Source organism: Pagrus pagrus (genome assembly GCF_965226575.1).
Source record: "Pagrus pagrus genome assembly, chromosome: 1".
In the NCBI taxonomy this organism is placed as follows: Eukaryota; Metazoa; Chordata; class Actinopteri; order Spariformes; family Sparidae; genus Pagrus; species Pagrus pagrus.
Genome location: NC_140185.1, coordinates 27,460,958 through 27,486,335, shown reverse-complemented (window position 1 = coordinate 27,486,335; position 25,378 = coordinate 27,460,958). Strand labels below are relative to the sequence as shown.

Here is a 25,378-nt window from a genome sequence, read left to right as displayed (position 1 = left end):
TCATCATAAAAAATGCTGACTTTGCCATTCAGTGTTTGTTTTTATCATCCACACAAGTGTACAGGAACCTCTTGTGTCTTTTCCCTGCTCATCCTTTTGCCTTGTTGGTTTATAGGAAAGTATGAGCAGCTTTATCTTGTATTTCAATGATAGTACTTTCTAGCTGCAGTGATACGATTTCATTGTCTTAGCTGCAAAGTCATTCACTTCCACACACACACACACACACACACACACACACACACACACACACACCAATCTCTGGTCTTGAGAAGGACCTCCCTCTCTGTTCAATCCCCAGTCAGGGATTGGTTGGTAACGACAGGCTCGACCCTCCTCCATCGCAGAAAGCACTGTTCACTAACGTGTATGTTTTCATTCACGTCTTCATGTATTCCATTCATGTGAACAGTGTGTTATGCTAATATGTGGGTGGGGTGTATGAATATAAGTCAGTGCCCCTCTAACTGTCTTCCTGCTGCTTGTATTTTGTCAACACTCTGCTCCCCTCACCCAGCATCTCTCCCCTCTCCTCTCCCCTCACTGTATTTATCCCCCTACGAGCCTCCTCCCTCCCTCTCCTCTCTCTTTGCTGTGTTACCCCCTAACCCCTCCCCCTCTCCCAGGCTTCCTGCTCTCTTGTCATTGGGCGCTGTGTGGGGTGATGGTTGTGGTTTCTGTCGGTGATGTCTCCAGAGCATGTACCGGCTTACTGCTTCACAACTGTTAAAGCTTCCACCGAGTCATTTCCTCAGATACTAGACCAGAACATAGACTTATCCCTTTGTTTGGACTGGACTACGGACTGCTGACAAGCTGCAGAAACAGGGATTGACTCTCTTCTTTCTACTGCTTGAGGTGAGAGACAATATTTACATGATAACATTCTTTACATGTTGGTATTGTTACAGCCCTCACATACGTACACTTAGTACAGTACAGGTTCTGATTATACTTAAATTTTTGTCTTCTGCTTTATAAATTGTACTCCTCACCTCCTCTGCTGTTGTAGCACAGCACTGTTTTTTGTTTCCTGCTTGTCAAATGGATGAAAACGTGTATCACAGTCTGTGAGCATAGCAGCACCCCACTTCCAGCGCTGCTGCAGAATGAAAGGCTGGCTACTACAGTGAAACAGCATCACACCCCTATTGGTAGGAAGAGGTTTCACTGAAGACTATTGATTGGTTGCTCCGGCTGTCTGTCATACGGAAGGGCGTGTGCCTGCAATGATGAACTAGTCATATGGTGCAAACATACCACCCTGGAAGTGGTGGTTAGTGTTGTGTTTGTTTAGGTGTGGTTCGGACGTGAAGGAAGCGATGAGACGGACAGAGTGGAGGAGGACGGTGGGTGGAGGGCTGGAGGAGAGAGATGGGAAAATGATGCTGAGATAAATGGAGGAAAAAAGTAGTTTGGACGTGAGTATCAGAATGAACTGTTGCATGAGTCAGATACTGACATGGGTATGTGTTTTTCTCTTACACTAGGGTGAAAATATTGAATCAATAACATTATAGGTGCAGTATGAAAGATAGTTAACTGTTGACTCTCATTCCTAGGTCTCCAAATACAAACATTTTGGGTTGGTGGCTGGCCAACTCCACCAACCCAAAGCATCTTTATTAAATTCTCCAAAATTGCTTATTGCACCTTAAAGTAAAATACATTCAAGCCGTAATGCTGATGCATAGATGCTGTCGTTGTTGCTGAACTGTGATATAGTGTTAAAGGTAGTTAGACAAGCAAGCAGAAAATGTACGGACAACCTCACAAAAGCACAGCCAAACAAACCTGCAGAAGGCAACACATGCTCATACCTAAACAAGGTGACTCCCAAAACAACTTATATCACTGTGCCCAAAACAACATGACTATTGCAGCGTAACAGTGACAGGCGTTGGTTTGGTTTAGGCAAGAAAACGGCCTTGTTAGGTTTAGGGTTAAAATAACTATTTGTCACTTTACTATATTAATAAGTTAAAATAACTTACACGCTGGACACAAACAGTATCCTTGGTGAAAGTCCATTGCGTGAAAGTGCATGTTTAACCCAACTGTCCATCACCAACCTCCTATACAGGCTTTTTTGCTCCTTATACTGCCTCGCCTGACTTCCTCCTTTGCTTCTGTAATCATTACTATGGCCACTAGAGGTCATCGCCTAACAAGATACGTAAAAATAGGTCGTAATAAGCAGCCCTAGGCAAAAATTCCCAGGGGGCCCCTCCAACCAGTGTGCATCACCATGATGTTATGAATAATCTCACGGCAATGACAAAACATTACAAACTAACACCATGTTATTAAGCTGCTTAACTGTCGTCCTCAATGATTATTTTTCTGATGAGGACGGCCTGGAAAGACCAAAAGACGAAGATGCTAACATGACTCTTGTAATCGTGATAGGAGGGCAAACAGGCAGCAATAAAAACAAGAAGTCAGACAATAAGTAAAAATCAGGGGATATAATGACATACAGATACAGTTACATGCGCAGTAAACAGACAACACTGAAAGAAAAAGAAAAAATAAGAAATGGGCATCAATGTTCAGGCAGCTGCAATTATGAATATTCTGCTGACCAGACTGAGAAGCAGCCATTCAGAGAATTAACTCAGGCAGTATACAAACAGCTAAGGAGGGTACGGATCTGCAAGAAACCGGTCATATGATCTCTGGTCAGCACTGAGCTATTAGAGAGAGAGAGAGAGAGAGAGTATGGCAAGGAGAAGCAGAACAACAGAAGTGGTCCTTGTAATGCAGTTTACTGTAGCTTCCATGCGCCTACAGTTTCTATCACTGTGTGATATAATGGATCTGACATTCTTCAGTTGGTGTGGTCGAAGGCTTTTACGTCCATACTATAGTGAGGTGGAGGCCCACTGGATGCGTTCCTCATAAGCTGCTACTCAGAGAAAAGGTAAAACTTCTTTTTGGTAAAACAAGATGCAAAACCCTGGTGATGACTCAGTCAAGATGTATTAGATTTTAGTATGATATCTGAGAGAAGAACCTTTTGGCATATATTATTTATGGCAGTGAAAGGTCTCATCCTGTAGCGTATGAGAGGAATGGGAGGCAAAGACGTAATGTGACGGGGAATAAACTTTAACTCAAGTACATTGTGAGACAATGACGTAGTTGATAATCAGCTGTTTGTATCTATTTCATTCATTATTCTACTGGAACCAGGTTAGACATACAAAAAGGTTAGTTGTTTTTTCTTCTCAATGACTGTGAATGGGACCTGAGCTGAAGGAAGTATGACCTATGGGCTTGACTGGGATGATGATGTCAGATTGGCATGCTGACCATGGCAGATTAGTGGCAATTAGAGCTGCAACGATTGGTCGACTGATTGATTGACAGAGGGATAAGTGCTACCCAGTATGATAATCCATTCAATGTCAAAGTGATTTTTTTATGTAGAAGAAGGAGCTGTTTTTTGTTTTTTGTTTTGGATCTGTTCTGGATGTGGAGATTCCCTGCTTTTCTCCCTTTTACACTGAACTGGATAATTTGGGGTTTTGGGTTGACAACAGGATATCTGAGGACCTCCTCTCTGACTCGAGAGACTGGGATGGACCTTTTTCACTATTTCTTTTTGTCATTTTGGGAACCAAACGACTAATCCATTAAGTTGGAAATGATTAGGAGATTAATCTATGGTGAAGAAAATCAATAGCTTCAACCGCAGTGGTGATTGGAAAGCTTCTTAGCATCATCATCCCCAACACTAACCTTTACTTAAGACAACCTGTACCACAGACAACAAGATCAAATTTGTTTTTACACTTGTCTAAACTCCCTGCTCCTAAGATCTTATTCAGTCTGTCTCTACTGTCTGTTTTCTCCCAGGCTGTCCTGCTCACTTCAGCAGAAGCCCACCACACCCTGAGACTGTGACCAAACCTGACCAAACGGGAACACGCCATATGAGAACAGGCCAAAACAGTCCACAGCAGTTCAGGAGGGAGGGCCATCTGGTTCAAGGGAATCAGAATAACCAGACCATAGTGGGCCACTTAAAGACTCAGGGATCTGCTTGATTTATCCTCTTTGCAACAAGGCAGTGGGCAGAGGAGGGTCCCACTCACCATGTACTCCCCTCAGAGTCTCCACCGCTGGGGCATCACTCACAGTGAGAGTATGGAGCGGCTAGCGTACAGCCAAGGTAGGTTGGCAGGTGCTGTTTGAATGAATGACTCTGACCTGGCCTCACACAATGCTTGTGTTACCTACAAACAACAGTCTGATATCAGTCTGTGGATCCATGTCACTGCATTCAAACTAATTAAGTTCTGTAAGAGTGACTAAAACAAGTTGGCTAATCATTAGGAAAACCATCAGCTACAAAGCCAACTGACTTCACAACAGATAATACCTTTCCATGAGTCAAGTGTGAGTCACCATGTAAGTGCATAAACCGCCAAAGCATGTCTCCTGTCTGCGGTTCACTATTGTCTGTTGCAAGACACTCTGACTCTAACCCTAATAGATATACAGTAATTTATGTTTTTTTCTTGGGACTAATCTCAGAGTTAATTAATAGCACCTAAAATTAAAGGACGATAACTCTGATAATTACTGGTCACATCTAAACATGTAACCAATCATTAAGACAGTGAGGTGGACTTTTATCTAATCTATGACAACATTAAAGGTTGTGAATAATTCATGTGTTGCTAAAACTTGGTGAGAAAATGACAGCTCTTGATGCTCTGATAGTATCCCACAACAATTTGAATCATGGATTAAGTTATTTTTCAGAAAAATGTAACAAATTCACTGGTTTCAGCTTTAACAAATGTGAATATTTGGTGGTTTTCTTACTCCTCTATGACAGCAAAATTAATATTTTTGTATATTTTTTTACACTGACCATCAGACAAAATAATGAATTTAAAGATGTCACTAATGTATGAAATAATCAGCAGGGAAACTGATCATTAGTTTCAGCCATAAATTACTTGCAGCATGCTTGTTTAACTTTAAAACTTAATCAGGCTAACCAAAGCCAACTCACTCACATTAGATACTTCCTCCCCTGCTTTACTGGAGCGGGTGGGTGTTAATGTTTCCGCTGTTATGGCTTTTATTTGACTAAATACTTTCATGCACTGCTATTTTAAGAAATTTCCTCTGTGGGTTCATCATACTAAATTCAAACTAGGGCCAAAGACAGGACTTTGGAAATACTGAGTCAAAATTTCGCCAGCAGATCCCCACCCACCAAAGAAATTATGGACAGGCATTTAAAAAAATTAAAATAAAATGTACTTAAAGAAATCCTTAAACTTTGTTCATTCGTTTGACTGCTTAATTATATATTTTTTGTAAATTGTACATGCCAAAATCCTGTTTCAAAGCCATCTCTATACAACCAGGTATGTAATTATCGTGAAATGAAAGATATTTTGCCTAAAATTACGAGACTTAACCTTAAAAAAGTCAACATATGTAATAAGTGTTTTTATCTAGAATCATTAGAATGTAAACTGTCATGAAACCCCTCAAAATGAAATTGAGAATCTTACTTAAACTGCCAATAGACAAGTTTTTTGCTTTGACATATCATTATGAAGTAAATGTTGATTAAACAATGTAATGACTATAGAATAATGACACCATCAACATTTAGATGGTTCCCTATAAACCTCGCTTTCACTATATAATTTTGTCTGCCAGCGGGCACCATTTCAATCAGCTTTCATGTCTCCATAAAGACTAAATGAAAAAATAAACACATTTTGCACTGTGTTGTTAGTGGTTGCTACCATGATGAAAAAGGAAAGCGATCCAGATGTCTTTGTGACAGCCAGGGCAACAATAACACCTCTAGGAAGTGAGACACAAATTATCTGTCTCCACTTTAAGTAGGCCTAAAATTATGGAAAAAATATTTGCTAAATTTACTTAAAGGTCCGATGTGTAGGATTTAGTGCCATCTAGCTGTGAGGTTATCAGATTGCAACCACCTGAACTCCCTCTCCTATGAATGCTGAAGCCCATCTCCAGAGCCAGTTTTCAGTTTGTCTGTTCTGGACTACTGTAGAAACATGGCGGTGCAACAGAGTGGACCCTCTGGTAGAGAACCTGCACTCTCTGTAGATATGAAGAGCAAATTTTAAGGTAATGTTCATTCTCATTCTTAGTCTCAGGAAATTATACACTAATGAAAATATAATTATGATGGTTATTAACCATAACTATGATCATTATATTCCATATCTGCCAATAAAGCCCATTTCAAGGCCGTACAAAATAAGAGGAGAGCACAGCACCATAAATAATAAATAGTGTGAACATCAATAACTCAACATATTCATGGTTAACAACATTCCACAGTACTTCAACAACATATCGTCATCACATCAATTAACAGTGACAGCCAGGAACAATGTTAGTTAAAAAACTTCACTGCAGCCAGCACAAAAGACCTCCTGAATCTCTCAAAAGACCACAAGCCTGTCACTAAAAGAGCTCTTCAGCTCCCTATACGTTGGATGATCCACATTTTGCATGATGCTCTTGAGCTGTTACGCAGTTATATTATTGTATTGTTATTACTGATGTATGAAGGCTTTATATTTGAACTATTTTAAACACCATTTGGTAGTTTAGTCTGAAATAATCCATCACATTTAATCAGCACTTCATATGTTTTATATGTGAAATCAAATTTTTTATATAATTACTAACCACAACTGTCAAAATTATGCAGCGGAGTAAAAAGTCGCTTGGCTACATTTCCCACTGAATTGCTGTGAAATGGAAAAATAAAGTCACATAAAGTTGAAGTACTTAAAGGGTCACTATGTAGTTTTGGAGAAGAAATTCAAATTCATCATTTTAATATTTATAATATTAATTAGGTAACAATACAAACTCAGAAATGTTTATTTTTTCCACGACTCAATAAACAAGCTGTTCTCAGAGGAAATAAGTTCCTCAGAACGCTGTCTGAGGCTAGAAAGGTGGCAGGGTCCGCCACATATAAACAAAGCAACACGAAAGGAAATTGAGTTGTCCTTGATGGTCAGTTTGTTTATGCAGTGTATTCAGTCATGAAAACGAAGAGCGTTTAACCATTTAGTTCATCAGTCAATGAAGATTTTTCTTTTTTGATGAAAATGTCTTCCCCAAAACTACATACTGCACCTTTAAGTCCATTCACTTCTGCAGAATATTAAGGACATCTGTGGCTTCAGACTTTTTCTAGCCACATATCTGAAAATAGCTGTCTGGGCTCTCTTGTCTCCAGGCCTCTCTGTCACACACACACACACACACACACACACACACACACACACACACACCCTCTACCTGCAGGCAGTGTTGCAGTTCTCACTTCCGGCAGCAGGGGGCGGCACGTCCACAACACAGCGGCCACTAAAATCATTACGTAGTGCCTCCTTTTGTGTGTCTTGTGAGCCTTTTGACACCGCCCCTCCGGAGGGTGCAGCGGGAGCGTCTGGAGCCAACTATCGGTTAGGTGTGCTGGGTGTAAACAAATCTCTACAACCTCCGAAATGTGCGGAAAAAACACTTCTATCGTGAAGCATAGCCACCGCTGCTAGCGCTCACCATGTAGCCCGACGCCTACGTTTCAGCCCGGGGACGTTACGACGGTTGACTGTTGACTTTAGCCGGAGCTGTCACAGCCTCGGCCGGTGGGATCACAGGTATTTTCCATGCCGCGGTTGTCATAATGGTCGCCCGGTGAATTGTCCATCAAGCTAACACCTCGCTAACGGCTAGCAAACCGTATGAATCTGGCTGTTTTGCCACCGAGCCGCACCAGTTGTAGTTAGCTAAACCGATTTCAGAGGTACGTGAACATGGCATCGCCCGCAGACCACGAACTGGGTCTGTCTGAAGCGGACAGCAGCAAGGAGAAAGCTCAGGTGTTTGGGATTTTGAGGCTGCAGGAGGAGAAATCTGGTGCTGTGGATAAAGCTAACAGTATCAGCACAGTGAGAGGAGGAGGAGGAGGAGGTGGTGGTGGTGGTGGTGGTGGAGGAGACGGACGATGGCAGGCTCCTATCTTCGCTTTGGCCAGGAAAGCATCAGAGACCATTTCAGGGAGCATTCATGTTCTGCCCAAAGTGTCGGAGCACAGGACGTCTCTGCCCGGGGACTGGGCCGTGCAAGGTAGAGTATGATCATGAGCGGATAGGAAGTGTGAGTGTGTGTGGTCTCTGGTTAATAATAACAGGTCTTATGACACCCAGTAACTGATTGCTCCAGGCACTCATGAGGAAATGTGACCGAGCATCAGTCCACCAGCACAGGCGAATCCCCCATGTGAGATGTTCAGGGACAATCAATCTTTCAGCTGTTAATCGGAGCACAATAGTTAATAGTTTCAGCTGATGTGTGTAGATGCACTAGTGTGACAAACCTAGCATCCCCTCCTCTCTCTTTCACAGCTAATATTACCTCACCACCCTGTCTGTGTGTGGGCAATTGATTTTTCATAGATCCAGGCTGCTATGATGGCACATCCTCTTCAGTTAATGTTAGCTGTGCTGCTGTTGTTTTATACTGCCACACTACTTAACTCCCAGAAGCATCACCTGCTGCACCTACCTGCAAATGGAAATAATGCTCTGTCTGTATTCCTTGGGGTTTGCACTGTGTTTTGTACGCTGTTGATTTGGTGTTGTCACCCAAATAGATTCCTTAGGAAAGTAACAAACGCTCATGTTTAATAAGCCGGGACCAGCAAAGGTTTGGCATTTTTCCTGGACAAGTGAATCATATTAATCATGAGTTATCATAACAGTTGCTGTTCAGTTTTCTGTCAGTCATCTTTGTCATTTTGAGCTCTTCAGCCAGCATCCCTCACAGGCTTGGTTTGAATTATGTAAAAACTGAATCATCACAAGCTGCTGACAGTTGTTCCAGGCATTCAGTGTTTCCTGATAGTTCACACCCCAGATTGTTTTATTTTCTTTTAATGACAACACAGGGAATTCATTTACTAGAACAACATTTAAAGGACAATTTAAATTTCTCATAACTGCATTAAAACTCACCATCACCTTGTCAATATCCTCAGCATTTCAAGTACTGCAGTTGTAGTCGCATGGTGACACAGGCAGTCAAAGGGTTACTGTTTTTTCCTCAGTATCCACAAGTCTTACTACCCAAGGGCACCCAACATTTATGCTACTCCCAAGAAATCATCTGTTGATTTGTCTCTGCCTGTGGGCCAACCTGCCAACGTCATTAAAGCTCTTTAACAATGCTAGGCAACATCTCTGCATGTTTCTGTCCTGTTCTGGTGTTTGGCTACACGTTAACCCAGAGGTCCACATGTAATACATGTGAAACCAGACCTCTGTGGTTCAATAGTAGTTTTTCTAAACATGGAAACTTAAATTACTATTTCTTTTCTTTTTTGTCTGTTATAAGGCAGTAATAGCTGCAGTACTGGCACACTGGATTTGCCACTATAACACAATTTTATCTTAATATGTTAACAGCTGCAAATCATACAGATTTCTGTAATGTTTGAATGATCTCAATAATTATTTCTAAACTAATTAATAATTTCTAGGTGTGGGAGAATGTTAATACTAAGTACAGAGATTTATCATTGAAATTGATAAATTTCCCCTTGTTGGGGTGTTGTGTTGAGGTTGTGTGACTGCACTGAAATACATAAATGCAAATTAATTAATTTCCTTTTTAAAACAATAACTCAAAACGATTAATCGAGTATAAAAATAGTTGGTGATTGATTTGATAGTTGAGACCTAAGCGATTAATTGTTGCAGCTTTCTCTGAAAATGACCAGTTGTAACCTGTCTGACTCTGTGGTTTATCCCTCAGATAAAAACTTACAAGTTGAATTAGGTAGATTATTTATTAAACAAAGTCCTGAGCAGTTGTAAGATAAAGAAAAATGCTTTAATTGATATCTGTATTATGTGTGTAAATAAACGAATAATGCATCAGAGTTGTTGTATTTTCTTATGCTGCCCCTGTCAGAGTACCCAGAGTATACTTAACACAGCATTCTTAAGATAAAGGATGTATTACACATCACTAAGTCAAGTGTTTGTGTGTGTCTTTCGTCCTGCAGCCCTGCGGGACCCCATGACCATGGAGCGAGCCAACCTGCTCAACATGGCCAAGCTGAGCATCAAAGGCCTGATCGAGTCGGCTCTGAGCTTTGGACGAACGCTGGACTCAGACTACCCACCTCTCCAGCAGTTCTTTGTTGTAATGGAGCACTGTCTCAAACATGGCCTCAGAGGTAAGATGCAGAGAGACGTTTCAAGTGGTGTCAGGTGTGGGTGTCGTGCCGGTGCGGCTATATCCCAGATTGCTAAAATTAGACGTCTAAGCTGCACGATTGTGTTTGTGTGATGCTTCCCTCATAAAAGATGTCATTCCTAGATTTTCATATGCCAGTGTGTTTAAGTCTCTCTTCCTCTGTGTCTCTTCTCTCTCTAGTGAAGAAGTCCTTTCTGGGCTTTAACAAGTCTCTGTGGGGTCCTCTGGAGCTGGTGGAGAAACTGTGTCCGGAAGCAGCAGAGATCTCAGCCTCTGTACGAGACCTGCCTGGACTTAAGTAAGGAGTCCTCACACACAACTACACATATTGGAGGAACATGAGCCACAACACAACCACATACACACTCACATGCAGCAGGTACATGAGACTGTGACCTGAGCCAGGGAAAGTGAGAGGGAGTGTGATTTACTTTCACTTCCTTCCCTCCTGCTGCTGCCTCACCTCCTCTCTCCAACTGTTAGAGCCAGTGTAGACAGATTTTCCAAAGATGTGTCAAGCAGTTTGAGTTAACAGCATGAGTGATGAAAGTGCCCCATGTGGGTGCTAAAGTATTACCTCCAAAAACCTACAGTAATATTCAAGTAGTCTCCTCTAGTGGCTTCTACTCACTCTCATTCATGCACATGATTTCCATGTCATGCTTTACTTTGTTATTCAGTTATCAGTCACTACATAGCAGAGGAATCAAGTAAGTGAGTAATATTCAGGTCTTGTCTGATGCAGCAAAATAGGGAACAGATGTGCTGTTTTAGATGAAGAACAGAGCCAGTTTCCTTTGGTGGTGCTGAGTCAGACCAACGGATGTGTAGCAGAGCAGCGTTTTTGCAACACCAAAGTACAGAAACCAAGGGTTAGAGACAGGACAGTGCAAGGGCAGTGTGTTGTGCATTAAGAATGACACAGAGGCAAAATGAAACATGGTTATCGAGTTGGATTGAAGTCAAAGAAGAATATAACTAGATCTTAACAATAAAACAAAACAAAGATCAAGTTTAAAGATGCCCAGACGAGCCATCGACCCTTAAAACCCACTTAAAATCCCTTTAAAATTTAATCTAATCACCTGTGTTGTGTGTTTTTTTTGGTGTGTGTGTGTTTTCCAGGACTCCATTAGGCAGGGCCAGAGCCTGGTTGCGTCTGGCTCTCATGCAGAAACGGCTGGCCGACTACTTACGACTCCTCATCACTAGAAAAGACCTGCTCAGGTATACACACATGCACACGTGGAGACCCACACAAAGACGATAGATAAATAGAAATAGGTACATTTCATAGTACTCCAAAGAGCCTGAAAATATTTTGATACTAACGCATCCACAGTATCATCACTACAGAGCTAAAACTTTCAAATAAAAGCACAATTTTTTTCCTTTTACTGGAGCTTCCTTCAGTGTTTGTGAGTCTGTTGTGTCTTCCTCCTCAGTGATTTCTACGAGAATTCAGCTCTGATGCTGGAGGAAGAGGGTGCGGTGATAGTGGGCCTGCTGGTGGGCCTGAACGTCATCGATGCTAACCTGTGTGTTAAAGGCGAGGACCTGGACTCACAGGTAACCACTGCTCTGAGACAGTTATTGACCCATAGACAAAAAGAAAACACATTTACACCCAACACTAAAATGTTGACGTGTTATCTCCACTTCCTGTGCCTAGTAGTTCATTGACTGACATGAACCAACTTCTATGACAGTGACTGTTGTTTGGGGAAGCAGAAATGCAGATAAGAATGGTCTGTTTCGTTATCTTTGCATCAGGCAGATAGAGAGCAGTCACCGTGGTGTCACGTTTCTACTCCATCGGTGGAGACTTTGTCCTGGCTGCAAACACATTTTCTCGCTAATGCAAACACTCTGTACAGACTGTGTTCACACCTGACTGAGTGTGACTGAAATAGTTTTACCGTGATGGAATTGTGTTTGATTAAAAGTAGTCGTTCTCTGATCACAAGGCGAGCTATTACACAGATTACCGCATACAGATTTTTACATGGAGTGGCATGGAATGTAAATATGGTCTCATTCCATCCCAGATGAAAGGATTATAAAATAAAAGAAAGAAAAACAAGGGGACAAAACTTTTAGGATCTCTCATGTAGTGTTTTAGGATGAATAGTCCGGGATTTTTTGGTTACTACGTTTTTAGGGCTAATGATTAAATGATGATTTTGTTGTTTTGATCTTTCTTTACGATATAAAATGCACAAAATAGAGAAAAAATACCCTACACTTCCCAGATCTCACAGTGAAATCAATTGTCATGTTTTGTTCTTACCCAGAGGCCAAAACCCCAAATATTTTTAGTTTACAGTGATGGTACTAGAATATGTAATAATTATTTAATATTATTTAATATTTTATATTATTATTTAATAATTATTTTATTAAGTTGAATTTGAATATCAAAATAAAAGCTCTGCTCTTCTTTAAAAATGATGTACTGTATAATATCTCTTTAAAACTTTATCTCCATGGTGGACTGTGGTAGTATTTCTGCATGTGTATGATTAACAGACAAGTAAGTGCAATTAGGAAATGCACACACACAGCATTTGATATTAATTGTATACACTCACTTTCACAGTAAGCGTCATGTTTGTATGACTTTAACAAAGTAGGTGTAACCAAGCAACTACATAAGTATAAGGATCCCTAATTCTTGGAAATATTCTGGTGGTTTGTAGCTTCTTCAAGTCGAGCATTACCCATTTAATCTTTTTTGTGTGTTTTTTTTAGGTCGGGGTGATCGACTTCTCCATGTACTTGAAGAATGACATTGATGATTACAGGAGTGAAGAGAGGTATGATCTTTCTGTTGTCCCTCTGCCTCATTTAATACACTTGGTATTTTAGCCCCCCATAAATCTAACGCAGTCCTCTGTTTCATGTTTCCATGGTAACAGGAATAGCCAGATAGCATCCATCTTGGATCAGAAGAACTATGTAGAGGAACTGAACCGACAACTCAAGTAAGACATTTGTTTATTTATTGGAAACAGACCTGTCTGCAGGGTTTTCCCCAAAGATCATGGAGATGATGGGGGTACAAAACTCAAGGAAATTTCAAATAATGGAAGTCATGCTTTTAAAATGTTGTGTTAGTCGCATCTAATCAGTTGCTGATTGAGAGAAGCATTCATTCCACTTTATTTCTGCTTCACATTTTGCTTTACATCTGTTGTTTTTCTGATGTTTAATTGGTGTTTTGTTGTTTTGACTCAAAGGCAGAAGGCCAGATGCCTCATTGCATGTTAAAATAAAAAGAACGTTCAGTTTAAGTTTGATGCAATCTGCTCGTTTCAGAAGTGCAACTCTGTCCCATCTGTTCCCACATACAGACTCAATAAAGTCACAGACAGTCACATTTCCTCTTTCAGTTTTTCATCTCAAAAACCTGATATCTCATGTGAGTGAAGTGCAGTGAATCTTTCTTTAGAATTTGCAGCTGCGATGGAGCTAAAACCAGCTTGTTCATAAATAAGGAAGGCTTTTATGTATACAAACCTCTAATGTGTTATATGACATTAAATTACATTGTCAGTTACTAACCTTGATGAGCTGTCTATGAACATAAGCTAAGCTAACCATTGCACGACTGCTGTTTAAAGTCAGATTGGGGTCTGTCAGTCTGTGTTGAGACAGTTCAGCTTTTTATACATGTGAATAAACATAATAACAGTTCTTACAAGTCACAGATGTTCTCCACTGAACAGTGTCTAAACAAGATGTGGTATACGTCTGTCAAAGATACACATTTTAACACTGCAGCTGTGAATTGTGACCCTACTACTAAAAATAAAGCTGAATATGATTTCTGTTTCTGTTTCCGTTTGTATATTTAGCTCCACGGTTCATGGTCTTCAGGGCAGAGTGGACAATCTAGAGAAGTCCAACTCTAAACTCATAGAGGAGGTGAGACCCACGCATAAAATACCTGTGTATTGGATTTAGCACTTAAGAATTATAACATGATTTGTCTGTTTGATTGAAAAGCAAATGTCTCTTACATTTAAAGCAATAATAAAATCTGACATTATAATTGAGACAAATGTGTTTAGATGAAGTCTCGGAGTCAGTGTTATTATTGTCAAGCTGTGGCGAACAACTTAATTATTCTGTTTTTGTGTGTGCAGTTAGCCATTGCCAAGAACAACATCATCAAACTGCAGGAAGAAAATCAGCAGCTGAGGAGTGAGAACAGCCTCATTCTGATGAAGGCACAACAACAATTGGAGGTACACAGTCACAGTCACACGAGCACAAAATTACAAAAATGTATCGCTGTCTGAAAACCCAAAGAAACATCAGTACCTGTCTTAATATTCAATCTTTTGGTTTAAGTTTTCATTGCAGCTAAAAGTGAAGATCCAGCCCCTAATATTCCAGCAGTTATTACTTGCCCTGACTAAAAACAGATGTAACTGAAGCATGATATGGCTGACATCTTCTTCCTGTTGGTGGGATTAATCTAGGTAACCCAGGGCGACGTGTCAGTGGAGAGAGACACGTACAAACAGTCGCGTCAGGGTTTGGATGAGATGTACAATGAGGCTCGGAGACAACTGAAGGAGGAGTGTCAGCTCAGACAGGTCAGACTGGGACTGCGTGCGTGCGTACGTGCGATTGGAATTAATAAAAGATGGATCATTGCATCTGAATTGGTGACCTACAACTTCCTTTACATGCTTGTGGTTTTATTTTTAGGATGTGGAGAATGAGCTGGTAGTCCAGGTGTCGATGAAACAGGAAATGGAGCTGGCCATGAAACTTCTGGAGAAAGATATTCATGAAAAACAGGTCAGTACACATTTTCACCCTGTCTTATTAGCCACTGATTTATTTATAAAAGATTTGTAAGGCTGAAATGAAAAACATGAAGATTCAACAATGCACAGAGAGAAATGGAAATTGATGAAAAAAGACCCAATCAGTTTACTTTTACGGAGACATATTCAGTAACAGTTACAGTGATGTGGTTGCTCTTCAGACATAGTGTCATCACAGCGAGGGAGCACATGATAACAAACCCTAAGGGGGGCCAATAACTACACACAGAGAGCAGTAATACCTCGCCAGCTCCCGTACCCGTCTCTCTTCCACCACCAATATGTGAACTCTGCTACATAAACAGCACCAGCTGACATTTGTAGCCAAGCTGTGACATACAGCAGCTGCCATGCCAGCAGTATTTTTGCATCATTGTAAGGAGGCTGCTGATATCATCACCGACAACATCAGCTGTCAGGCTGGAGAGTAATGTCAGCATCATTAGTGCACAGGACCACAGGGCATGTGACATGGCAGTATTTGTATCATGCAATGCAACATACACATTGTCCTAAATACATTTCAGCTCGCTTGCAGGTAGCTCTCAGTCATATTCATGCGTATACAGTATATTATATTGCAAAGAAAACTCCTTGGCCACTAATAATCAGTGAGTCAGATCATGTACAGACCTCCAGTAGATGGATAGAGTGGATGAGTAGATACAAAAATTAAAAAAAGTCCTTAAAATGACTTAATTAACAAACTAGAAACAGTCACATGACAGTGTGTTTGTTTGTTATCAACAGGACACACTGATCGGACTGAGACATCAGCTGGATGAAGTCAAAGCCATCAATGTAGAAATGTACCAGAAGATGCAGGTACAAACACACACATCCTGACCTGGTTGCTCTTGTTCTCTTCTCACATACAGCACATACACTGTAATTATCACTACTAACAACAGCCGGTAATTCTTATTTGTCAGTCGTCTGATGACGAGATGAAGAAGAAAAACAACATGATCAGTCGTCTGGAGGAGAAGACCAATCAGATCACTGCCACCATGAAGCAGCTGGAGCAAAGGTAAGATACACTGCCTGTGAAGACACAGCACACGCTAACCACGACAGGAAAATCACTTTGTCCCGTGTGTCTCAGTTCTTTCTTCAATCATCTCTGCTGTTCTGGCAAAACTTTTGAACTGCAGTTGTTCTTTGATTTGCCAAAACAAACATAATCCTCTTCAAGCAAAGTAAGGTTAAGAGCTTCAACTGTAACATTGAATGAATATGATATAAAAATCTCATAATAAACTAATTTTTAGCTGTGAAAAATGTGCCATTTTTTGTCATTTTTAATAATGACTTAAAAGTGCACATTTATTAAGAGTTCTGCAAGTTTTAGTTTGAGAATGTTTTGAAGAGAACTGGAGAACGCATGATTTGAGTCTTCTTCCTCATCGCTGTTGCAGGGTTTCCCTGAGGAAATAGCTTTTTACATTTCTGCGTGTCCCACAAACACAAAATGTTCCACAGTATAAAACCTTATAACGGAAGTGATTTGATTAGGGTTTTTCCCTGATATTGCAATGTGTGATGGGATTAATAACTCAGTCACTGACGTCATCAAATACATGTCCTTTGTTGTGTGAAATGGCTTCTTCTTCTCTCTTCTTTAAGAGATTCTTAGATTTAATTTTTTATAAAAGTCTATTAATTCCTTTTAATCTGGTATGAATTCAGTGGAGGACGGCCACAATTTATTCATAAAATGGCAAAAAGATACACTAAAAATGTTCTACATGTTGAAAAACATCGTCCAAAGTTGCGTCCAACCGATGTGCAGTAAAAAATTCTGATATCAGTATATCAGCTGGTATACACACGTTTTTTGCAGTAATCACTTGTGACAAAAATATGTAATGGAGGCAGGATATTTTACAGTTTAACAGTAAACTTATTGTCCTTATTTAAATGACATCAGTGAACTGAAACAGTAAACTTCGAAATATCACACAGCCAATGCCATACTGTATCTACTGAATGCTGTTATTTAGGCCTTCACCTGTTTGTTAAATGAATGACAAGATGAGATTCATCAGGATTTTTCTAAATAATTTCTTTGGGAAACCCTGCAATCCTCAGTTTATCATATCTAAAAAATGACATGACTGATATTTTCATGCATGCTAAGTTCTGTTGTTCACTACTGCACCACAGTCGGTGTATATTGCTCCGTTTCTCCATCAGTCATTATGAGACCTGCTGGTTCATTGATTCCTTATGATGCCTCCTCACCCCATCGTTCACCAGTCAACACGGTCCATCCCTCCCCTCCCCTCTCCCATTGGTTTAAATCTGTTCCATCCTCTTTGTGATTGGTTGTGAATGTTTTTTGCTGCTCTAAAGGTGGTCTAAAGGTGGTTTTTGTAGGCTGGTAGGACACAGACCCTGCTTACACTTGTTATTTCCAGTCAGAGTTTATTTTTGTTATCAGCTGAGAAAGGTAATGAAGAATTAAAAGTTCTGATCAGAGCCACTGATTTAAAAACCAAATCATTTGCCAGCTAATTAGAAATATCTCTCCTCAGACTACTGTCAGTTTACATAAAGCTTGTTTTCCAGGGTTTTATCTCTCGTGTTGATCGCTTAGCACTGTGCCCACTTCACCTGAAATGCCGGTTTTTGTCTGCTCTAGTTGTCTCATCTATCTGTCCACATTACCTTTGCCTGCTTCTCCTCCACACCTCTTCTCATTACTCATTCGCTTGGAGGGAAATATATCCAGACTGAAGAAATCTGATGGCAGTGTAACCCTGGCAGCCTGAAATCAGATTTCTGTGTTTACTGCCTTTTATTTATACTTACTGCTGTGCTTGTGATGTTTAAAGTCACTTAAAGTGTTCAGTGTGACCGGGCCCACTTAGAATACTGATGTATTGACATCCTTTCTTCCTTCCTTCCTTTCTTTCCTCCTTCTTTCCTCCCTTCTGTTTGTATCTTTTACACCATCCAATCATCCATTCATCTGTCCATTTTGCTCCCTCGAAACCTCCACGTGTCATTTTTGCCCTCCTGATTTTATCCCTGCTCCTGCGTGCAGTGATAAGGATCTGCTAAATCAGACCAGAACACTTGCTATGTCATTTGTTAAGTGTGCAAGCACAGACACAGAGCACCAGTACAAGCTTGTCAAGGACATCTCCTTCTGAGGACAGACATGCACGTACACACACACATGCTGACACATGATTGCTTTTGACAGAATGAAAAAAATTGACTTAACTTAAAGGAACATTCCTGTTTTTTTGCACACAATATTCAGATGGTTTTTACAGCGCAGAGAGCAGCCACAGGGTCAGGCGAAACTGGACTGCCTGGTTTGGTGCTTTAGTTACTGAAACATGATCCTCATCAGCAGAGTGCTGGGATTCATAAAGACCACTGCAACATGTTTCATGATCTGTAGTTTAATCCTTTGTAGACAACTTTGCTGGGTTTGTTCTAAATTAAGAAATGTTTCCTCTGAATCTTCTGGTTCAGCTGGTCAGTGAACTATCTGAATATTATCAGTTATACTTTAATAGATACTGAAGAAACATTCTGAATTAATCATACACTACATTATCTATTCACTCACACAAACACAAACATACATATGCTACTAGGAATAATGCTCCTGTCTCCAGTAGTCAGTTTATATGCAGTAACCCTGACAGTAAGATAGTCGTTATTGTTCACATTGAGTTAGAATGAGTAGAGTATAGCGGGGCTTTCCCGCTCGTATCACTGAGAGGTTTTATATGGCAACAAACAGAGCCACAAGTTAACAGTTAACAGTCACTGTAGCATTTAGGGACTGTGTGAAAATTATTGACCTAGAGAGGGTGGAGTTAAACAACCAGTTTCACTTTTTTTAAAAGCCCTTTCCAGCATTATTGATATTTAAGAGACAAATTGCAACACCTGCCCCGCACTATCCGGTAATATTTGATTAGTCCAACTCATTATACAAAATAATTAAAGGTGCAAAAGAATGTGAACTGTGTACTCAAATTTAAACCTTACAGAAACAGTTCACCCAAAAATGCTAATTCAGTCATTTTCTACTCACTGTCATGCTGATGGAAAGTCTGGGGAAGTTTTGTAGTCCAGAAGACATTTCTGGAGCTTCACAGCAAAACAGAGTTGCAGCATTCTTCTAAACAACTGAAGTGGATGTGAACTGTTACTAGAAAAAAAACAAAATGGCTCCATACAGCTCATCTGGAGTAATTCAATTCTCAGGAAGCGCTGAGATCCTAAATTGATTTAAAAATATGTTATTTACACCCTTGATGTTTGGCCAAGCTTGGGGTGTAGATAAAATCTATTCAAATCAATTTGGGATCTCTGGGCTTCTGGAGACTTGGATTACCACAGATGAGCTGTATGTCATTTAATGTTTTTTCCCACTGTTTTTAAATGTTTTAAATCAAGTCCCCATCTACTTCAGTTGTTTAGGAGAATGCTGTAATGCTGTTTTACTGTGAAGCTCCAGAAATGTCTTGTGGACTTTGAAACTTCACCAGACTTTCCATCAGCATGGGGGTGAGAAGATAATGACTGCATTTTCATTTTTGGGTGAACCAAAACCAGTCACTGACAGTTTACTTAAGATCTGCTTCCTGTTAAAATGCAGAATAAGAAAAAGGTTGGACTTGCCTACGGACAGTGACAAATGACACACTCTGCAGAGTTAAAGCTCAGTCAGTAATTTTCATACAGTCTCTCAGTGCATTCATGTAGAGGCTGTTGTGTAACTTGTGATTCTCTGCTTGGCTGTGTTTTTACCTTAATGCAGCTGACACTGCTCAGGTCTAAAGCACGATCAGAAACGTGAATGCTATCACACACCCTAGACGAACTGATTCCTACAGCTGTCTGCGTTTCATCACAGTCAGTCAGCGGCGATCACTACAGATGTTTGCAGTCAGACAGGAGTTAGCTTTAATTTGTTACCAGTTTGCTCTGCATGTGCTGCACCTGCTGACCTGCTTCTGACTGGCTGTGATGACCCTCGCTGTGTCTGAAATCAGTCCCTTGTCCCCAACTGACTCACCGCACACTCAGTAGTTTACTCTAGTGAGCAGTGAGTGGAGATTTTGGACACGAGTGTACCTTTATCCACTCAGAATCCGAGCACCCAAATAAATTCGATAGAGGGTAGATATAGTACACTCAACAGTAAAAAGGTAGTGATTTTGGACACAGCCCGTCTCCCTCTTGCTCTTCATCCTCCTGAAGATTCACCTAAACTAAAAAATTGTAAGGTTGAGTCCAGACAGCTCAGTGCAACCAGCAGCTTTATCTCAATTCATCTGATTTGCTCCTGTAGAACAGACTGAACTGAGCCAAGTGTCAATAATCGTAGTTATACCGCTGTAAACCTCCGGAGCTTCTGCCAAGATAACGTAAATGTGTTGTTGTGTCTCGTCTTGGCATATTTATTGACTTTTGTGATAGATCAGGAAGTAATCCTTCTACCTATTCTAACTCCATGTTCATAGTACTGTAACTCCTCAATTTGTAGAAGAATAATCACTCAGTACAGCTGTTGAAAACTCACAACTACTGTCTTTTACCACCGTGATCAATAAAGTTAGATGTTTTGAAAGTGTCGGCTGTGGTTTGAGTTTTTGGCCACGTCGCGATGGACTCTGGAACATTTATGATGTGATCTTAAGGAGTGACAATGCTGTAAGTCGACTGTTGCTGTAAGTCAGGGTGTGGTCTGATGCCCCTCCTCTGAGATGGTCAATAAACGTTATTAAAGTCCTCATATCCTGAAAAAATGCTATACAAGTTTCCTCCCTGCACAATGCATGTAAGATAAAACTGAAAAAGACTCCATGGCGATGCTGCACTTTGTCTGAGTGCACCAAGATGATTGCATTAAGTTAGCAAACTTCTTTTTTTCTTCTCCATTCAGTTGCTTTGAGGCGGCTTTCCCTCATTATTTCATCATGCATCCATCCTTATTCTGACTCATCACCCATCTGTACTCCTTACTGTTTTGTTTTGAACCCACACTGCACTCTTTTCACTTCTGCCCTCTGGTGTTGTAACAGTACAAATTACAACGCCATCCTTCACCCCGACCTTCTTCATTTATCCTCAGCCTTCCGTCCTTCATGTTCCCACCCAGAAACCTCAGTCCCTAACCTCCCTCCTTACCCTACATCCCCCCAACCCCCCATCATCCCCAGGTCTTTTCTCCCTCTCCCTCCATGCCCCCAGTTTTTTCTCTCCATGGTCCTGAGTTTGTCCCTGGTTATAATGGTACAGATTACAGGAGGCAGAGAGGCACCGCACCTCGGCCGAGGAGGGAACCAGACGCTTCAAGCTGGACTTTGCCAACAAGGCCGACAGCCTGCAGCGGCAGATCGAACACAGAGAGAGACAACTGTAAGCAGAACATGCACACACATACATAAACACAATATACAGTAGTGTTAACATCATACACTGTGTGGCGTAGTAAACCAGCTGTTGAGGTTCTACCTTGAATTAATATTTATAGTTATAGTTCATGGAAATGGAACCAGTAAATCAATTTTAAAACAGTAAAGCAGTGCACATGTGTCTCAGCATACACCAGACTCTACCCTTACATATTTCATGTTGATGGTGACTTTAAAAAGTATACAAACCAGTGTGCTCTAATAGTGTGTTGATGTGTTACTAAGTCTGTCCCTGTCTTTGTCCGTTTGTCATCTTTACTCGTGTTGTTGGTGTGGTGTGTACACATTCGTGGTGCTCCTGTAGCCAGCAGCTGGAGACGGACCTGAAGATAGAGAGGGAGTGGAGGCAGACATTACAAAACGATCTAGACAGAGAGAGGGATACAGTGTCTCAGCTCAGCACAGAGGCCCTGCAGATTAACGGACTAAAAAAGGTAAAAGGACGGAGAGAAAGAAATGCACCATGTGTGTGTGATATTGTACAGTATGTTTCAGTATTTGCAGAATATGATCTAATATGATTTTTATTTTTTCCAGGAGTTCCATCGTCTGCAGGATGAAAACATTCAGCTGAAGACCATCTGTGAGGACCAAGAACAGGCTCTGGAGGAACTAGGCTCCAAACTAAGCGAGTATGTGTAAAATGTCTGCACTAAGACGTGTTGTGGTTGATATTATTTCTTTTACCAAATACAGTCTTATTGTTTTTGTCATCAGATCCAAAATGAAGATTGAGGACATCAAAGAAGCCAACAAAGCTCTTCAGGTAGAGTAATAGTGAATTACAGAGATAAACATAGCATCTCCACACTGTATCGCTAAGATGGAGATTCAGAGGAACAAAATACAGTATATTGTTGCGTGAGCCCTGCATCTGTAGCTGATTTTGGATTAGTGACATGTTAATGTTATGTTGTGTTGTTGTGTAATGTCTATAATGTGAAGTTAGGGTGAAACAGATTTACTGTGTTTCAGGGGGGTCAGGTTTGGTTGAAGGACAAGGACGCCAGCCACTGCAAGCTGTGTGAGAAGGAGTTCTCCATCTCAAGAAGGAAGGTCAGTCGTCGAATGAGAAATAAAAAAAAATAAAATCCCAACAGAACAACATTAATGTGGTTCTAACGGTTTCTTTCTCCCTCTCGGTCCAGCACCACTGTAGGAACTGCGGAGAGATTTTTTGTAACAGCTGCTCTGACAATGAGCTCCCTCTGCCCGCCTCACCGAAACCAGTCAGAGTCTGTGACACCTGCCACGCCCTCCTCCTCCAACGATGCTCCTCCAATCCGACGTGAAGGAGCCCCACGCTGCTGCCACGACCGCTTCAAGCAATCTGAGCTCAGACTCGTAAATCCCCACCCTCCGGTCCTCTGTAAGATCTCCAAACATCTCCATCTCCAAACTTATCTCAACAGTGTTTGCTGCTAGAAATGGGACACACGTATGAACATTTTTTGAATTGTCTTAATTTACAGTTTAAGTCCCTCACAGACAAAATGAGGGACGTCTGCGTCATTCGTTTGACACCACTCCTTTTTTTTGCAAATGCTTTGCAGAGGAAAAGGCAATCAGTCCACTATAACATGGGCCATAATGTCTTACTTGGTGACATAGTAAAAATCCTTGGCCTGCTTTAATATCATAAACAATCAAACTGGAAAGTTGAATTATCTATCCTAAATATACAAGTTATACACATCATTTATTTACAGTACATTTAGATCTCAGTGACCTTTAAATGAAGAAGTCATGCATGCACAGTCTTTCAAGTTCCCTTTGGTTCAATCAAAGTGTTGCACTAACCAGGCTGAGAGCACCAGATGGTCTCTAAAAGGCACAACAGGTGTAAACATATCTGCTGCTGTGTTTCCTGCACACAGTGGCGCTCATCACCAGGTCAGGTTCCAGTAAATGGGTTAGGGTTTGGTTTTGAAAGTAGGAACAACTCCACAGTGAAGTGAAAGTGAAACTGCACGGAGATGAGCACTGCTGCAGCTAAATGCAGATGTTTTTGTTTAAGCAAATCTACATTCTTATGAAGTATTGCATCATTATAATGTATGTATTATGCCTCAAAGTGTACACAGTCAAACAGAGGAGATTATATCATTTATACATACAGTATGGTGGCCTTGTTACTGTTGTTTGCGTCTATAAGGCGGCATTTACACAGGCACAATAGATCAAGTCAACCCACCAGGTTAAATCCAATTTTTTCTACATACTAAACTAAAAATAAACTGGATGTTTTTCTGTCCAGTTGGCTGTTGAGAAGAATGTGCCACAAAGTCAACCTGGTCTCATTTTCAGTTTTAATCGTTTCACAGAAGCAATCAGCCGTCATCTGTTCAGACAGAGGGATCGGTACAAATTGAGAGAACCGCACTGCTCAGATCCTTCTCAGAGTGTTTGATATGCAATGAGACGAAGAGTGTTTTCTGCAAACTAATTCCAGGAATGTTCACTGCTCCCGAGCAGATTTTGCTGTGCTGACACTATGACTAGACTAGTTCCCCATGGGTCTGTGGCTTTCAGGAACTGAAAATCAGTTTTTTATTTTTCAGTGTTGGTGCCATTTGTGCCTCTGTGAACACATTATACAGTACCTACTTGTGCTTCTCATGTTGCCAAAATGAGCCCTTTATTTCTACAGAGTGGACTTCCGTAGAAAGATCTGATTTAAGATGTCTCAAGTAGCAACACTAGCCAAGATAGCATTCTAGATTAAAGGCACATTTCACTGTTTGTTGGAGACACTAATGCAGTGGATGCTGCTTAAAGGACCAAGGAGAGTAACAGATGCTGTCATTTCTAGTGACTGATGTCAATCTGTGTCTCTTTTGTTGATGAACCACTGACGGGTAGCTGACAACAGGACCACTTCACTGACTAGCTAGTGGTTAAGAACAGACTTGAGTGTTACATACTTACAACATAGCCCCAAAGTATGTCTGAACACATGCCAATTCTGTAGTTTAATTTGGGAGTATTTATATCTGATTTTGTGTTTTATGCACAATAATTTTTACTTTCAGGAGTCCAGGGAACTTGTTTGAGCTTTCACTAGAAGTTAGTTGTAAACCTTAACGATGGAGACGTTAAAGAAGAACCACATTTTACTGCTGCTCCATTCCTTAGGAGGGAAATTTTGAAACTCTAAGTCATTTTCGATTGAGAGGTGTTGTCAAACTAATGCTGATGACTAATGTTCTGCTTATTCAGTGACGGGTTATGATACAAGTTCCACTGCACATTCTGGTTTTGTACTTAAATACAATGTTTACAACCTCAGATGTTTAAGAACTGGAAGTATTCATTCCCATGAAGAGACAGGCCTGGGTTCAGTTCAGGTTGTTGAAGTCTTTTTCTCAATTCCAATATTTAAAAACTCACCAATTTCTCATATCATCATCATTAAGCACCGTGTCTGAATTGCACCCAGGCCTGAGACGTTTTTGTACAGTGTCGCTCTTATAAACCTCCCAGCTTTCAATGGGACTTGTACAGCGTTGATACCACCGTTTGTTGTGTATATACATAATGTTGATTATCACTGTGGCCCTTTAGCTTACTAAATCCTGCCAGTTTAATATTAACTCTGTTGCCAACAATATGTTGCCTTGACTGTGTAGCAGTTTCTGATTAAAAGTTACAGGCAGAATCCTTCATGTTTACTGTCGTTTTAATGTAGGTAATTGAAATTTCCTGTTAATGTTTACTGTTGTTGCACTGTTGAGTCTTTTTCCTGTGTCCAGCTGAAATCGTTTTTTGGTTAACGACCTAATAAGCCAACCTTAAAAT

At 40.7% G+C, this 25,378-nt stretch overlaps 1 protein-coding gene across 4 annotated transcripts; it reads left to right on the top strand.

The window, feature by feature from the left end:
- The first annotated feature begins 668 nt into the window (after positions 1–668).
- On the top strand, positions 669–25,240 carry rufy2 (RUN and FYVE domain containing 2). 4 transcript variants are annotated; one of them, XM_084348845.1, is made up of 20 exons: positions 669–858; positions 3,862–4,177; positions 10,097–10,270; positions 10,471–10,588; positions 11,416–11,517; positions 11,736–11,859; positions 13,042–13,106; positions 13,209–13,274; positions 14,148–14,217; positions 14,439–14,540; positions 14,778–14,894; positions 15,010–15,102; positions 15,882–15,956; positions 16,064–16,161; positions 21,405–21,524; positions 21,885–22,014; positions 22,118–22,212; positions 22,298–22,346; positions 22,556–22,636; positions 22,729–25,240. In XM_084348845.1, the coding sequence occupies exons 2-20, from the start codon at positions 4,102–4,104 to the stop codon at positions 22,870–22,872; spliced, it is 1,899 nt and encodes a 632-aa protein (XP_084204971.1). In that variant the 5' UTR covers positions 669–858; positions 3,862–4,101; the 3' UTR covers positions 22,873–25,240. The 4 variants fall into 4 exon arrangements, with proteins under 4 accessions (XP_084204971.1, XP_084204972.1, XP_084204970.1 ...); XM_084348846.1 differs by lacking the exon at positions 669–858 and adding an exon at positions 1,306–1,421; XM_084348844.1 differs by lacking the exons at positions 669–858; positions 3,862–4,177 and adding an exon at positions 7,362–8,157.
- Positions 25,241–25,378: the final 138 nt, after the last annotated feature.